Raw genomic sequence first — 15,130 nt, 5'->3', positions numbered from 1 at the left:
CCGGTTGTTCTGTGCTTGCTCTTGGTTGTAAATGTATCATGGTGTATGACTACATGATGGCGGCGGTAAATTAATCAACATTCCGATCAATCCATCCCACGTTTCCAAACTTGCCCTCCGGCGTCTGGAATACCTTCTTCAGCGAATCGTACCGCTTATACGCCCGTCCATCCAAGACGATGCTGGCGTTCGTGCTGTCGCGTCCCGAGTCACTGAATCCCGGTCCGAACGCCTTATACTCGGCCATGAAAGTCTGACTAGTCAGCCGGCTCTGTCCGTCCACTACCCAGTCGATGTACCCTGCCGGCAAGATGCTCTCGTCCTCGTAGGTGTTGGCGAAAATCGACCGGTGGAGACTGTTCCAGGGTCGACCGAGAGCGCACTTCCCCTTGATGGTAGGGGCGATGGACGAGTTGGCTGCCTTGACGGAGGAGTCGACGATGTAAACGCCGTAGTTGTTGACGAAGGAGGTATTGGTGCCCTTCCAGGCGGTAATGCCGCCTCCGCAGTTGCGGAGGAGCAGTTGTGATGATTGGATCCAGGCGGTGCCGAAACCATACAGGAAGTCAGTCTGGCCGGCGATGATAGACTTGTGGAAGTAGGCATTGCCGAGTTTGCCAACGTAGACCTATTCGTCAGTGAGCATACCTCCGTCTCATCCACGCTTTGGAGGGGATTGCACATACAGTGTCCTGGTAGGAATAGAACCCGCAGTAATAAAATCCTCCATTGGCGCGACTAAAGCTGAGCGCATGGGCAGGGCCATCCGAGTAGTCGGACCACGTATTCGTGAAATCGATATTATACGCTCGGAAGTCCACATTTCCAAATGGTGTGTCCTCAGGCACTGGATATCCCGTGGGACCTGACCCCGTGTAGCTGGACTCCAGCGTCGGAGCAACGGTCAAGACGCCCGAAAAGACATTATCCTCGGCCTGGCCAGTGTTGTCATGGTTGGACTGCGCCCAAGTAAGGGTGACTTTGTTCTTGGTGGCATCCTTCGGGTTATTCGTCTGGCCAAGCAGAGTAATTGGCCCTGATCGCGTCACATTGACTTGCTCTTTGTATTCACCTGGCAAGATCAGGATGGTCTGGGTAGAGTTATCATCAGGCAGGGACTCAATGGCTGCCTGGACAGTTGAGAATTGCGCCGACGGGTGAGAAGACTGAGAGACAACAATAGTCCCAGGAGCACAAGATTTTAAAGATTTTTGACAAGCATGACGAGCATTCGAAGGCACGGCAGCCGAATAAACGCCTGCCGCGCTGAACAGAAACGTAGATAAAGTTGAGAGCTTCATTATTCCACCGTGTATTTCAACACAGACACCACGTCAATTCCAAGCGCGCGATGATCCACTTCTTCCCTTCATCTTTAAATATTACCATATCGTCATGTACATTTTGCCCGTTGATTCTTCCCCGGAAAATCTCCTTCAACCCGCATCATCCACGGGAGAAATTGCGGAGAATAATGCCAATCAGCGACATCAATTATCGGCAGATGGGGACAATTCCCGGACTCAAGCATAGCCAGCCGGCTTGAATCAGAAGCCAATTCCGCGCATCCAATTGTATGCTGGAGTGTGGTTTGATCCCCGCAAAGTTGTTTACCCCGGATGAGGCGACGGAGAAATCAGAACAGCGAGGCGGAGAATTGCAATCCGCCTGTTAGCGTGACGGTGAGATGCGGAGAGAAGTTTTGTGTGGCCATTGATGCTCACGAGCACTCATTCCGGAGTACTGCTGCCATTATCTGGTTGGAGGTGTATGTACGGAGGATAGAAACGCATACTCCGAAGTACACAGAGGTGTAATCCCCAGGCATGGAGGGGTCCGTCGAGGTGGACAGTGCGCTAGACTATCTCATTCTCATCACGTCAGCTCGACACGAGTGCAACCCAGATCCTCCGTAAATTGAGCGGTCAAGAAGAATGGTAAATTAAAATACTAAAGACAAAAAAGCCGCATAGTATTCAAGGCGATTCAGCACCGGTGGAGGGGTCCAAGCGGTTGGAAACGGAAATGAAAAGGTCACGATAAGCCGAAATGAAAGCATGAAACAAGTCACCCGCTGGGAAGAGCCAAGTGGAAACACTCAGGCACGACGGAGAAGCATCCCAATTTGGGAAGTTCGCGAATGAGAGCGGCGGAATTGGAGACGGCGGAGCGAGTCATACCGTTGGCTGCAAGGATCCAGAATGCAGACTAAAAAGTGCGTTCGCGTAAGGCACGACGGCGATGGCCATAGCGGGAGAGCCAGATGGATAGCTCGTACGAAGTAGTCGTGGTACGACGAGGTACAGCACGAGATCAGTCAATCAGAGTCCCGGTGGAGAGAATCCACCACAGCTCCAACAAGCTGCAAGTCTCACGCTCTCACTGGCAACCTCGGTCTCACCATGTCGGGCGTCGTCCGAGTCCGACAGGGAGGAGCTATCGCGGCGACTCGCGTCGATAGGACGAGGCGAGCAACTAGGCGGACGCAAAGGCCCACCGTGCCTGCCAAGCGTCGAGGAAACTAGGAATTCGTGCAGCGAGTGGACCGTGGGGGCGCCCTCGAGAGCTTTACTGAGTCTGTTAGCCGATCGAAATCAGCCCCCAGCGCACAACGAAGAAAGAAAGAAAGAAGAATCCTTCCGTCGGAGTTCCCGGTGAGTCCAAGTCGGCGATCGGGTCACGGGGTGTCCCCCCAAGATGGGCAGAAGTCAGTCGATCATTTCGAGGTCTTCGCATTGGTTGCAGTACTGAAGATGTGGTTATGATCGAGGAAAATGAAGATTGACTATGAGACTAAGTAGAATGAAGATGTTTATCTTGAATGAACCCTTGCTTTGATTTCACTAAATTTACCACTATTAATGACATACATACATGTGAAAGAAGAGAAAATTGACTCTATGATGGTAGAGACAAAAATAATAGGGAAAAAAAAGTCTATGATACGGAAAAAAAGGGGTATGCGCAGCTGGGCCCAGAAGCCAGCCCATGCATGTATGCGAAGTGATTATCCAGAGCGGATCATATTAAAAGGAAATGAGTGTAAATCAAATGTTTACTCATCCTCCTCAACCTCTTCGGTGCGGGCACCCAGGGTGTAGCGCGACTTGCCGTGAGCATCGGTCTCGTGCTCGATGGCAAGCTTGGAGAGGTGGCCAAGCAGGTTCTCGATCTTGGTGTCGGCCATGGAGCGGTTCTTACGTCCAAGGTTGTCAAGGCCGGGGATGATGGTGAGGATGTAGTACACCACGGCAATGATGATAGTGACACCAATGGAGTAGGCCCAGATGACAACGACGGTGACAATGTCGACATCACCGTTGACGGAGAACTCAGCAGGGCTGGGGGGGCTAGTCTGGCGGTAGTCACCGGAGAGCCAGCCGAAGACACAGAAGAGGGTGGCGAGCACATCGACAATGAAGATGGCGCCAACCAGCTGCCACGAGGGCCAGGTCTTACCACCACGGGTGACGAAGATCAGCCAGTTCTCAGTAAGGGCAACCTCCAGGAAGAGGATCTCCTGAGGAGAACCGAAGTTCTGGATGATACCACCGTTGGACAGGAACAGAGAAGCACGGATGATCCAGGTACCGGCAGCAAGGAGAACACCAAGCACGACGGAGATGACCCAGATCTTGGGCAGCTGCCACTCGACGGGACGAGGCTCGAAGTGAGCGTTATCGTAGGCAACGGCGATGGTGGCAAGATCAGCGAACAGGGCGATGAAGACAATAAGATCGGCACGCATGGTCTCATCGATGATGATCATGGAGGTAACCAGGTAGATCTCGAGGTGGAGACACAGAGCGATACGGTACTGGATGTAGGCCTTCATACGCTGGAAGATCTGACGGGCCAGCTTAATAGCATCGACGATGGTGCTGAGACCGGGGGCGAGGAAGACAATATCGGCAGCAGCCTGGGCGGCTTCGGTAGAACCTTCGACGGCAATACCGCAGTCAGCCTTCTTGAGGGAAGGAGCATCGTTGACACCGTCACCAGTCATGGCAGTCAAGTGACCACGCTGCTGCAACATCTCGACGACCTGGTACTTGTGCTCGGGGAACACCTCAGCGAAACCATCAGCCTTCTCGACGAGGTCGTGCTGGGCGGAGCCGGCAAGACCACCGTGGATCAGACGCTCGGAGTCGTAGACCTTGGTGCTCAGGGCAAGCATCTTGCAAGTTTCCTTGGCGATGGCAAGAGCATCACCAGTCAACATCTTGACGGACAGACCGAGGTGCTGGGCCTCGGCGATGGTGTGGGCAGTGTCCTCACGAGGGGGATCGAACATGGGGTACATGCCCAGCAGTTGCCAGGGCTCACCCTCCTTCTGGACAGCAACACCGAGAGAACGGAAACCACGGCGAGCGAACTCGGTGGCCTTGTCACGGAACTGGCGGGCCTCCTCCTCGGAGCACTCGGACATGTTGAGGATGGCCTTGGGAGCACCCTTGGCGCAGACGTAGCGGACACCGTCGCAAGTACAGATGGTGGTGATACGCTTGGAGACGGGGTCGAAGGGAGTGTACTTCTCGGTGACCCAGTTGCGGGCAAGGATCTCACGGGCCTTGGGGTAGCGACGCAGGGTCAGGATGGTGACCTTGTCGATGGGGTCCAGGTTCTTGACGTTGTGGTTGGAGGCAATGGCAGCAACGGCCATCATCCAGTTAACATCAACACCCTCGTTGACGTAGGGCTCACGGATGGACAGCTGGTTAGCGGTAAGAGTACCAGTCTTGTCAGAGCAGAGGATATCGACACCAGCAAGAGATTCGATGGCAGTGAGCTTCTGGACGATAGCCTTCTGCTCGGCGAGGTAGGCGGCACCGACAGCGAGGGTGGTAGTGGTGACGACGGGCAGACCGACGGGGACACCAATGATGAGCAGAATAAGAGTGTAGTGAAGCAGGTTGTTGTCATCATCCTCGGGGGTGGCGATCTTGAGGTGACGGTAGAAACCACCGATCCAGGCAGCGAGAATCCAGAACATGACAAGAACCAGCAGGGTGGTACCGATGTTGTCCATGACGGCCTTGAAGTGACCCTGGTCCTGGGCACCCTGGACGAGAGCAGCGGTCTTACCGACGAAGGACTGCTTGGCGGTAGCGGTGACAATACCGTAGGCCTTGCCACGCTTGCAACCAGTGGTGTAGTAACAGGTGTCGGCCATGTACTTGTCGACAGCGAGAGATTCACCAGTGATGGCGGACTGATCAACGGCAACCAGGGAGACACCAGTGCGGGCCTCGATGCCACCATCCTCATCATCCTCGTCATCCTTCTCCTTGAGGGTGTCGTCGTTGGACTGGATCAGGTATTCCTTGTAGGTTTCGAACATTTCGGGCTTGGAGTAGTCGCAGATCAGGCGGACATCGGCAGGGACGACGGTACCTTCCTCGACAATGACCTAGAAGAGCAGGCGGGTTAGTAACTCTGGTCCTTTGAATAAAGTCGATGCATGGAAAACTCACAATATCACCAGTAACAAGCTCACGAGCAAGGATCTCCTGCTCTTGGCCATCACGGATAACAACAGACTTCATGGCAATGTCACCCTTGAGAGAAGCAACAACATCGGCGGCCTGCTTTTCTTGGTACCAACCGACGACGGCGTTAAGCAAAAGAATACCGATGATGACACCCAGATCGATCCAGTCACGAAGACCAGCAGCGAGGAGGACAGCAAGTTCCATAACTGAAGCGGCATTGTCAGTCCATATTTCACCTTAAGAGATTCAGTACGTCAAGGAGACTCACCATAGAGAATAGGACCACGGAAGTAACCAATGAACTGGATGAAGAAGTTGGTCTTCTCGGTAGTCAACTCGTTCCATCCAGTTCTCTTGCGACGGGGCTCAATGTCGCCGGAGCGAAGACCAGAGCGGATGTCGGTCTCCAACCAGTCGTCAGGGCAAACGAAGCCCTCCTCGACGGTGTCGCCCTTTCCACCCCAAAACTTGTACCAGGGCTTCTTGTTCTTCTTGTTGCTGAAGCCACCGGCAGAGGAAGTCGAGCCACGGCGGCCATCGCGGGCAGTAGAGATGTACCGGTTCAACGCTCCGTACTCGTCGAGACCGGCACCCTCATTGACATCGGCAGTACTGCGAGAATGGTCACCATTCTCGACGTCGGGAGCATAGGAGATTCTCCGCTCCGCCATTGTTGCAACACGGCTCACACAGCCTTAGGAACCCAACGATATGAGCAGAAGCAAACAAAAAATGGCAGGAATGGCAAGAGTAGGAATTCCCATACAGAAGGAAAGAAGAGAGGGGAATCGAGGCGAGGGGTGGGCTGGGAGAATGCGCTCTTTTAAGTCAACTTGGGGGGGGGGGGGGGGGGGGGGAGGACTGATTTGCACGGGACCTGGACACAAACACGTCTTGTCTCCTAAGCTCCAACGGGCGACCTTCCCTGTGCGTAAGCCCACTTTTTTTTTTCTTTTCTCTTTTTTTTTTTTTTTTTTTTTTTCCCTTGCTAGATTATTCCGTAATAATGGGGTGGTGTGGCCGGGAGCAGCAGCCAGTAGCCACTCGATCGAAAATTCACTGTCCCTGGTAAGTTCCAGTGGGTGAATGACCGAGGCGACCCTCACTTTGCCTCTTTGGTTCGTTCCTCCCACACGCACACACATTTTTTCTCTTATCCCGACGCCCCTGAGGAATTTTCTTTTTTCTTTTCTTTTTTTTTTTTACCTTTTTTTATTTATTTATTTATTTATTTTTTATTTTTTTTCATTTTCATTTTCCACTTCCCTCTATGGTCTGGTTCTCCAGAGCCAGTGGATCCCTTACTGAACTCAGTCTAGTCTTAGTCTCTGGAAAAACTCTGACCTTTTCCATATTATCATGATGGTACACGCCTTACGCCTGTGGTTCTTTCGTCTCTATACTCGATAGAGTAATCTCTACTGTGCGTTTAGCCTCCATGACCGGCAGACCTGTGCCGAGTTCGCCCCCCTCCTCCACTTTCTCTCCATACAGCTACAGTAAGAGGCCATCTCCGGTCAGTGAGGGAAATTCTGGGGAGTCCTGCATACGGTACAGTAAATTCGGTACGGTCGGCCTCGGTCAATGGGCACCGGAATATTCCCTTTGGGCGTCAGTAAGGTTGTTCTACGGAAGGCGTAGGTCATCTTTGGCATTTTCCCATCCGGCTATTCGGCCAGAGCACATTTTTCGTCTTTTGTCATTGACAGGAGGCAAATCGTGAGCCAAAAAAAAGAATTTTTCTTGTCGTAGAAAGAAATATGACACTTTTTCCGTCGGTACGAGAGGTACGGTACGGCTGTACGGCATTGAGAGAGAGACCTTTGACCAAAACTATGCCGCGTGCGGGTGGCCCTCGTTAATTTTCCTGATCCTTTCCCTCTCGCTCTGCCCACCCCATTGTCACTTTTTACTATGCGCGATTTTCCCACGCCCCGGGGGCGGCTGCGACAAGGCCCTTTCGCTGCTAAATTATGATGGAAACAATAACCATCATCATGCTACAGATCGGTTTAGAGCTGAAGTAGGAAAAGTAAATGAAACCAACAGCAGGACAAGAAAAGGACAAGACATGACTATCGGTCGCATCATCGATCATATTGGAAGGGATATATTTGTTTTTGCACCTCGCCGGAGGAAGTACGGAGTATGTACGCGTGTGTATGTACATGTAAATGCAAACGTACTGTCGGCGTCCTGGCTCACTTCCCATTTTACTATGGCGGACTATTGTTTAATTTTGGATTGGTTTCGCCGGGTGCAGTGACAGTCAATCGGGATCCATAATTTGTTCGGTTCCCTTGCAGAACGAATAATCAACATACCATATCACAGGGGACTGGAAGCGTCGAAATACTCCGACGGAACTGAAACTCGTCTTCTGCCTTCCTGGAAATGCAGATGAGATGAGATTTAATCTCAATTGATGTGATTTCCGCAGGGTCCAATAGGGATGATGGGGATGGCATGGGAGATTGATCTTATTTCGTACGAGGCATACTACATACTGCGTACATACTGAAGGCTTTCATCTCTACGGACAGAGCCTCCATCTACCTACCGCTGTAACTTCAGGTACGTAGAGTAGTAGAGACACGACCTCAGACATACGGAACAAACAAACGGACCCATCTTACCAACTGGGCGCTTCTCATTGCAGCAGAATCCTCCGATCACTGCTTTGTTTGGCCGTTCCAAGATACCAGACTACGACGGAGTAGGAGAGACCAAAGCCAGCGTTCAGAGCCGTCCGAGCCGATCTTGGAACCACGAGCCCAGCGAAACGGAAACACAAGGGGTTGGTTGCCGTCCATACCAATTCCGGCGACAGGACCAAAACAAACAAAGCCGGAAGGATGAATGATGAGTAGGTTTGAAAGATATGATGTCGTTTTTCGTCAGGGTCTTCACTGACTTTTTTTTTATTATTTTCCTCACATCATATTGAAATTGGCATGATGATCCGGTCGAGCTCATGATGATTATTGCGCTCTACTACGCCGTAGTATAAGGGACCAGCAACTACTAGTCGGTATTACCGTACGCAATCCCTCGACGGTAATTTTGACCACCACTTATGTCATCACGCCTTAGGCTAGGATTTCCCTTGCCCATAATTTGTTATCGGCAGAGACAAGAATAATTGCTATTAGACAACGATTCTGGCGTTATCTTCGAGCTACGCACCACCGCCCTTTGTTCCCACGCCCAGGAAATTTGATTATGATTTTTTGATTATTTTTCTTTTTTTTTCTGACAGACTTCCCACTACTGTAACTAAAACTAACCCAGAGTCGATCGCCCTCGCTCCGACCAACCCAATGACGACTGGCCGTCCGACCTTTTATTTTTCCTGCCCACCCACCCCTCCCTTATTTCTTCTCGCTCTTCCAATCCCCATCGTGTTTGGCCTGATTGAGTTTCGTGCCGTCTTGTCTCGTGGGGAGGACGGTGCCCCATCCACGAGCGTCATTTTCATCTGAATGGTTGGCATGGGGTGAAAGACTCCGCCGACTAGTTGAAATCGGCCTCCAGTTGTTGCTCCTCTTTTTTTTTATTATTCAATTGTTATTATTTTCTCTCTCTCGAGCTCATATCGGCTAGTCCTTTTGCACCGACCTCTCTAAAACCACAGCTCTCTGGAGAAAAAAGCAGCGCAGCTCATGAAGTAATGACAATCTTGATTTTTGCCCTTACTACTGGCCGGATACTCCGTCGTATTCTTGCCCTCCGGTCGTAGTGCCCTGGGGCCATCTCAAAAAAACTCCGTAAATAGTCCAATAAAATCGACATACTATCAATGGTCTCGAATGTGGTCTACGGGGTAGGAAGGGAATTGTCTCTCAAAGCCCGATGACCGCATCGGTCGTTTTCGTATCATAATCCTACCTATCCCCATCCCCATCGTCCTTATGACGTTGTGTCATTCGTTCTGACTTCTGCGCATTCCTGACCTATTTTTTGCCCATCGGTCGGCGTTCCTCTTTGCAAGACCGAGACCGACCCGGTCGGTCGACAGGCCAGAAAAAAGGAAAAGAAAAAAAAAAAAAAGGGCCGCGTCGCTACCATATCCATATCAATTTCCCTGCCAACCCCGAATAAATGCCTTTCGTACGATACTTGGAAACCTCACACACGAAATTGCGATCTAGGCCGATATACTCCGCAGATAATAGCCGCTTGTCTTATCTGGGTTGCCTTTCCACGTTGCGGACGGAATGCGATATTTTCTTTCCATGCGAACGAGGTTAAAAGGCAAAATAACAAAATCCTGAAATAAATTCTGCGACGCCCATCTGGTTGACAGATTGGCTGGGGGAGGGCCGGTGCAAATGCATGCACGCATGGACAAGTCCCCCCAAGGCCGGTTCTAAAAATTACTCCATGCATAAAGATAGAAAATAATCCAAATAAAGTTCGGTTCAGACGGAGGCATAGAGGATGCCAGGCGAAAAAATCGGATGGCTGGGCATCCAACATGGGGGACTTTGGGGGAGGATTCGGATCCTACTCTACGGGCTACGATCGGATTGAAGGAGAGCGTAGCAGTTGATTTCCCGGTTCGGTTTAGGGGCAATTATTCCCTGACAGCTGGAGGTGATATTTGGCACTAGCCCCCTCGTTCCCAGCGGCGGGATTCGGGGGATGAGTAAATATGATGGAGGGATTGATTGGCCGAGGGGATGGTTCTTCCCCATTGCACGGGATAGCCGACCCAAAGGACGGGAATCCCAGAAGAAGTACTCCGTTTTTGCCTCTTCGCCGACGAGACGTTGGCCGTGGGTGGTTACTATGCATCTCATCCTCGATATGTATCATATGTAGGAAACCTTGTCCAGCGGTCTATCCATGGATGTCATTGGAAAAGACAGACCGATCAGACACGCACAAAGCCCACCTCCAGATCGGCTGACATCGTGCATCGGATCTTCTTTGTTGTGGTTGTTGTCGTCCTCTTCGCCAGTGATACGAATGCGCCTCTGCCAGGAAATGCCTTGCTAGAATATATCCTCCACACTCCATCAAGCTTCTCTTCGCAGAAGGCTTGTCTGATATTACGAGGCGGATGGTTGGCATTCAGACTGGATTAACACTGTTGCCAAGTTGTTACCTCCACAATTCTACCTTTAACTTTTTTTCCCTTTTCTTTTTTTTTTTTTTTTTTACGTTTCTCTCCGTTTCGGCTCGTCGCTCTTACTCGGTGAGAGAAACTGGAACATGAAGAGTCTGGAGACTCCGACCGGAAGTCAGTTGTCTAGAACCCCGGAGGTTCCATTCCATGCCGTAGTGTCTGCCGTACGGGGCAGGAGTCCAGTCCGGAGTATATTCCTACTCCTCCTGTATCAGAGGGCGACCCTCATCGCTTTGTTCCCCGGCCCCGTTCAACCCCAGATGCGTCCCGAGTCGAAATCTACCCGTCACATGTCGGTCGCCATGTTAACGGCAGTGAAACCAGCTGAGACAGCCAACGTCGTCATTCCGGATGGACACCTACATAGATGATGTCAAGGCCGGTCCGATCACCACCACGTAAACGTGCATCGTCGAGATGATCGCGTCCGTGTACTCTGTAGGTGTTGTAGCCGCAGGTGTAGCGAGGGTCCAGTTATCCAGCCATGCGATTATTTCCTGGCCATCTACGCCGTATGCGGCCGAATCACGCATAGCTATCAGGGAAACTAGATCCTCTGGGAACAAGAAATTATGAACGATAGTCCAACCAACCACGACTAGCAGCCGTGGTCGACTCCATAGTCGGTCGTCCTAGCCCGTACCGGCGCATTCCGCGGCAGCAAGTAGCAGCAGGGCGACCAACGCGATGGGACCGCGACCCCGTCTGCTAGTCTCCCTCTCTCCTCTGCTCTCCTCCATCCAGGATGCAGCATCACCTGCGGTACCTCACTTGTCTCCCAAATAGCTAGTCAGCTAAGGTACCTAGCTACCCACTTCCGCCCCGACTGCCTTCTCGGCGGCAAACATCCCATACTCTAATTTAATATTAATTAAGATAGTCCGTCCCATCCCTGATACTAAATCATCTTAAATGAAGACAAGTCTCGACGCACCATCCTCCAACAGCCCCGTGCGCTGAGAACTACTCCCCGAGCACCGACGGATGACCTTACCTTCCCTCAATAATAATGATCTTTCCCTCTCCAGTCTTTAGTCCCCAATAATCCTTCCCCCCATCCCACCCCTTTCCTCTTTTTAATTAATTTTTTGTTATTCCCACCGAGAAGAAAAACCGGGTTTGCGATCGAATTCCGGGGGATTCTCACCGTTGCCGGCGCGGTCGGGGAGAGACTAATCTGCATTGGTGAATTAACCCAAACCCTTAAACCCAGGAAGGCAGGAATGCGCATGTAACCACGTCAGCCAAGGCGGCCCCCATCAAACCATTGAGATTCCCAACTCCGATCAGGTTTACGGGGGAGAAGTATGGGGCATTATGTTTTATTTCTGAATTCCTAATTTCTACGTAGTCATGGATTGAATAACCAGAGGCAGAGAAAAAAAAAGCATCATCTACCCGTAATCTAATATACTTCGAGGAATCCGGTCCTTGACGTGAGGTTGGCGGCAGGGCTGACCAGCTTAATTTCTACCGTCCTTGGGTCTGTTCATCTCTAAATCTCCATCCTTACTTCGCGGCGGTGGAGCGTACCTTGCCTTTGTCGAATGGCTATTTGTTCGCGACCGACCGGTACGGGACTGATTCCGTGGACGTAGCAGATTCCGTGGTCGTATTGCCGTCGACCGCCTGACTAAGGCAAGGTCATGTAAGGTAATCTCACTACGGGCGCGAATGTCTTACCTTACCAGGGCAGCGGAGTGGAGAAAGTAGTATGTTATATGTACGGTAAGAAAAAAACAAACGATTCCATTACTCTAAGAAAAAGTCTCGAAAACTCGACCACCCCCACACGCGAGCCATGGGACGAGGTGTTTGGGTTCGAATTCAACTCAATTGGAATCAGACCCTGAACCACCTCGACCAGTGGGTGGCTACGGATTAGAATTGCATTAGAGGCCGGACGGAGTAGGACAGATTATGCGTGGATAACGTTGTCTGATATTTTACATAATTTCTTCGCCGGGCTGAGGGCTGATGGGTGGTGCTGTCGGATAAGGCACCCGATGGATTATATATTTTTGTGTACGACGGGGTTTCTTGTGTCGAATTATCCAACTACCCGGCGCGGGCAGCCATCTGGATAATACCGAGAATAAAAATAAAAATAAAACGTAGACCTAGCAAAGAATGACATGAGAACAATCACGAGAACCATTCTAGAAGAAAGCCACCAGCATAGCCAAGCTGAACTATTGCCATTGTGACTGTATGTCGGAGTAAAATCCCTCACTTGGAGTCGAAAGTACATGCATACATAGCCGGCGGCACTATTGTGCTGTACGTATGTACGTACATGTACGATAGACCATGTAGGTAGGGCCGGGAAATATCCACTGACAGCACAGCACCCGCGGAGGAAAATCTTCTAGAATATCACGGCTCTCTCTTCGACCGCCAAAGTGAGGCGACGCGTCCAGGTAAGGTAAGGACCGTCAGGTAAAGCGAAGGAAACTACTGTACGCCGTAACGGACGACCCTCCCCACGATCCATCTGCTAAGAGTAAGGTACATACGCCGTACAGACTAACCGTCAAGGTTGCCACCGCGGCGCCCCGTCCGAACGGGCATTATTGGGGGGTTCAAGGAAGTTGTGCAGGGCAGATGGAGAGTCTCCATTGGAGAGAGGGGTTGAGGGGGGGTGGAAGGAGGGGTGGGATTTTTTTTTTCTTCGTCTGACCGACTGACCACTCATAGAGGACCGGCTACATTCGACCGCCGTTCTCGACGTTTTCTAGAAGGCTTGGTCGAATGGAACTGGGAATTTAGGTGCATGTGGGAAAGAAAGAAAGAAAAAAAAAAATGGAAATGCCAGCTCATCGGGACGAATCAGCCAGTCTCAGGGTTTTCCGAGGTCGGTTGCATTTGCCTAGGCGTTTTTCATGTATACTCCGGAGTATGCAGCATTACAGTGGAAGACATCAGACAATAATAAAAATATGAATTAAAGAAAAATCCCCCGTAAAAATCGCTCATCGGCATTCTCAAAGTCTGACATGTTCGGTGGTCGGCAGAACAGAGCATTGTGCGGCGCCGAAATGTCAACTACGTCATGGTCGGCAGTCCGAGGAGATATCAGTTACCTTATCACCATCAGCCTTGCCCTGAGGGCTTGCGGTGAGGTGGTTTTCCCCGTCCTCGTCCAGTCGGGTAAATTTGTCGGGGCTGCAGTCGAGTCAGGCGCACTAGGCCCGACGCGGCAATCTCAGAGCCTGTGGCAGGAAGCGCATGCCCGATGCGGCTAGTCCCCAGCGGCTGCCCGTCTTAGTAAGTGGCTACCGCGTTGGGTAAGCCGCGACTGGGCGGGCGTTCCCCGTCGCGTCATTAAACTATCAGTCCATCAGGCTAACCAGCATTAGACTATCTACTATGGGAGCTGGCGAGGGACTACTTTATTCTGGAGTCCCCCAAAGTCGTCCGGCGTCTCTGCTGGGGCTCTGTCTAGTCCTGTTCCTACACTACTACGGAGTAGATACGTGACCATCGCAGCGTCCCCGAGGGAACCCGCCCACGCCAATGAAACCCGCCTAGCCCGGGCTAGTTCGCCTGGTACCTACAGTAGTTGAGGTCCTCACCAGCGGACTAGCGCCCGAAGAGGCTGAAGGCCGTGGCTGCTCACCGGTGCTAAATTACCCAATTGCCAAATGGTCGCCAGCTGCTGCCACCCGGGCTGCTCTAGTACCACAGCACAATCCCACCCCACCGGCGATCGCCCGTCGCCAAGCTGTCTCATCGAGGATCCTGGTGAGGGATTTTCTTGCTCCGAGGCTTTAGCCAGAGATTAGCTCGCTGCAATGGGTTGTTTTCCCTTTGGTCTGCTAATTTCGAGACTAGAAAAGAGGGCCATTTGCAAGACTACGGGCTTCTATCACCGCGGACATCGTGACCTGCGTGTTCGACTCGACCGAGTCCCCCGACGGAAGAGATTCTCCATCGTCCAGCCATCCCAATCCAACACTACTACTCCGTACTGCGTATTGCCAAGGGCTGCCAAGTTCGAGCCGACTCCTCAATTGCAACCCGCAATCGACCGCGACAATGCGCGTCTTGTCGCTTCTCCACGATTGCCATCCCATTCCTCCGTACTCGTAAAGGCTCTAGTGGCAGCCCGTCGCCTGCTAGACTCGACCTACTCCGTAGATTTACGAGGAGTGACCTCAATTGCCCCAGATGGGGCGGAATCTCCGACCGGGCTGCTCATCGAGATCTTTTTGCAGTTAGACTCCAGGGCCAGCTCGTAGATAGCAAAGCAGCTCTGGTGATGCGGTCCCAGCCCACTCTCCGGAGTCCGTGCCTCTTATTACCTATTAGCAACTACGTACTCCAAGTCTCCAAACAACCAACTGCTCGGACAGAATAGCGATCATGCTATGGGGGTTGACAATCCAGACTCCAGAACGTTGTCCGTCGTCCGTCGGCCCCCCCGTATGAGCCATTTTCCCCTCCGCCCGAGAGCCCTGGAGGAATCTGTCCGTCTCGGCGACGACGGGGAAGGGTGCCACGGTGG

General features: G+C 51.8%; 4 protein-coding genes across 4 annotated transcripts; all 4 read right to left on the bottom strand.

The window, feature by feature from the left end:
* Positions 1-27: 27 nt before the first annotated feature.
* P170DRAFT_462508 (putative pectin methylesterase) lies at positions 28-1,301 on the bottom strand (the record flags this gene model as incomplete). Its single annotated transcript, XM_024852106.1, has 2 exons — positions 28-628; positions 687-1,301. The coding sequence occupies 2 exons, from the start codon at positions 1,299-1,301 to the stop codon at positions 71-73; spliced, it is 1,173 nt and encodes a 390-aa protein (XP_024707918.1). The 3' UTR covers positions 28-70.
* A 1,552-nt stretch (positions 1,302-2,853) lies between these two features.
* On the bottom strand, positions 2,854-5,555 carry P170DRAFT_434329 (plasma membrane H+-ATPase Pma1). The gene is made up of 2 exons (XM_024848691.1): positions 5,475-5,555; positions 2,854-5,410 (listed from the first exon to the last, which is right to left on the bottom strand). Exons 1-2 carry the CDS (start codon positions 5,544-5,546, stop codon positions 3,056-3,058), a joined length of 2,427 nt encoding a protein of 808 aa, XP_024707917.1. The 5' UTR covers positions 5,547-5,555; the 3' UTR covers positions 2,854-3,055.
* A 191-nt stretch (positions 5,556-5,746) lies between these two features.
* On the bottom strand, positions 5,747-6,163 carry P170DRAFT_351016 (uncharacterized protein; the record flags this gene model as incomplete). The annotated part of the gene is made up of 1 exon (XM_024843832.1): positions 5,747-6,163. The coding sequence occupies one exon, from the start codon at positions 6,161-6,163 to the stop codon at positions 5,747-5,749; it is 417 nt and encodes a 138-aa protein (XP_024707916.1).
* A 2,920-nt stretch (positions 6,164-9,083) lies between these two features.
* On the bottom strand, positions 9,084-9,983 carry P170DRAFT_434328 (uncharacterized protein). Its single transcript, XM_024848690.1, has one exon. The coding sequence runs from the start codon at positions 9,564-9,566 to the stop codon at positions 9,402-9,404; it is 165 nt and encodes a 54-aa protein (XP_024707915.1). The 5' UTR covers positions 9,567-9,983; the 3' UTR covers positions 9,084-9,401.
* Between the last annotated feature and the right edge of the window lie 5,147 nt (positions 9,984-15,130).

The sequence above is a fragment of the Aspergillus steynii genome (genome assembly GCF_002849105.1).
Source record: "Aspergillus steynii IBT 23096 chromosome Unknown P170scaffold_2, whole genome shotgun sequence".
Taxonomy (NCBI): Eukaryota; Fungi; Ascomycota; class Eurotiomycetes; order Eurotiales; family Aspergillaceae; genus Aspergillus; species Aspergillus steynii.
The sequence above is the reverse complement of the archived record's forward strand: the minus strand, read 5'-3'. Positions and strand labels throughout refer to the sequence as shown.

Bases quoted from the DNA above. Each gene is read 5' to 3' on its own strand.
- P170DRAFT_434328 (XM_024848690.1), bottom strand. From the start codon at position 9,566: ATGGATATGGTAGCGACGCGGCCCTTTTTTTTTTTTTTCTTTTCCTTT.
- P170DRAFT_434329 (XM_024848691.1), bottom strand. From the start codon at position 5,546: ATGAAGTCTGTTGTTATCCGTGATGGCCAAGAGCAGGAGATCCTTGCT. The intron at 5,411-5,474 runs GTGAGTTTTCCA...CTGCTCTTCTAG, and splicing joins AGCTTGTTACTGGTGATATT to GTCATTGTCGAGGAAGGTAC.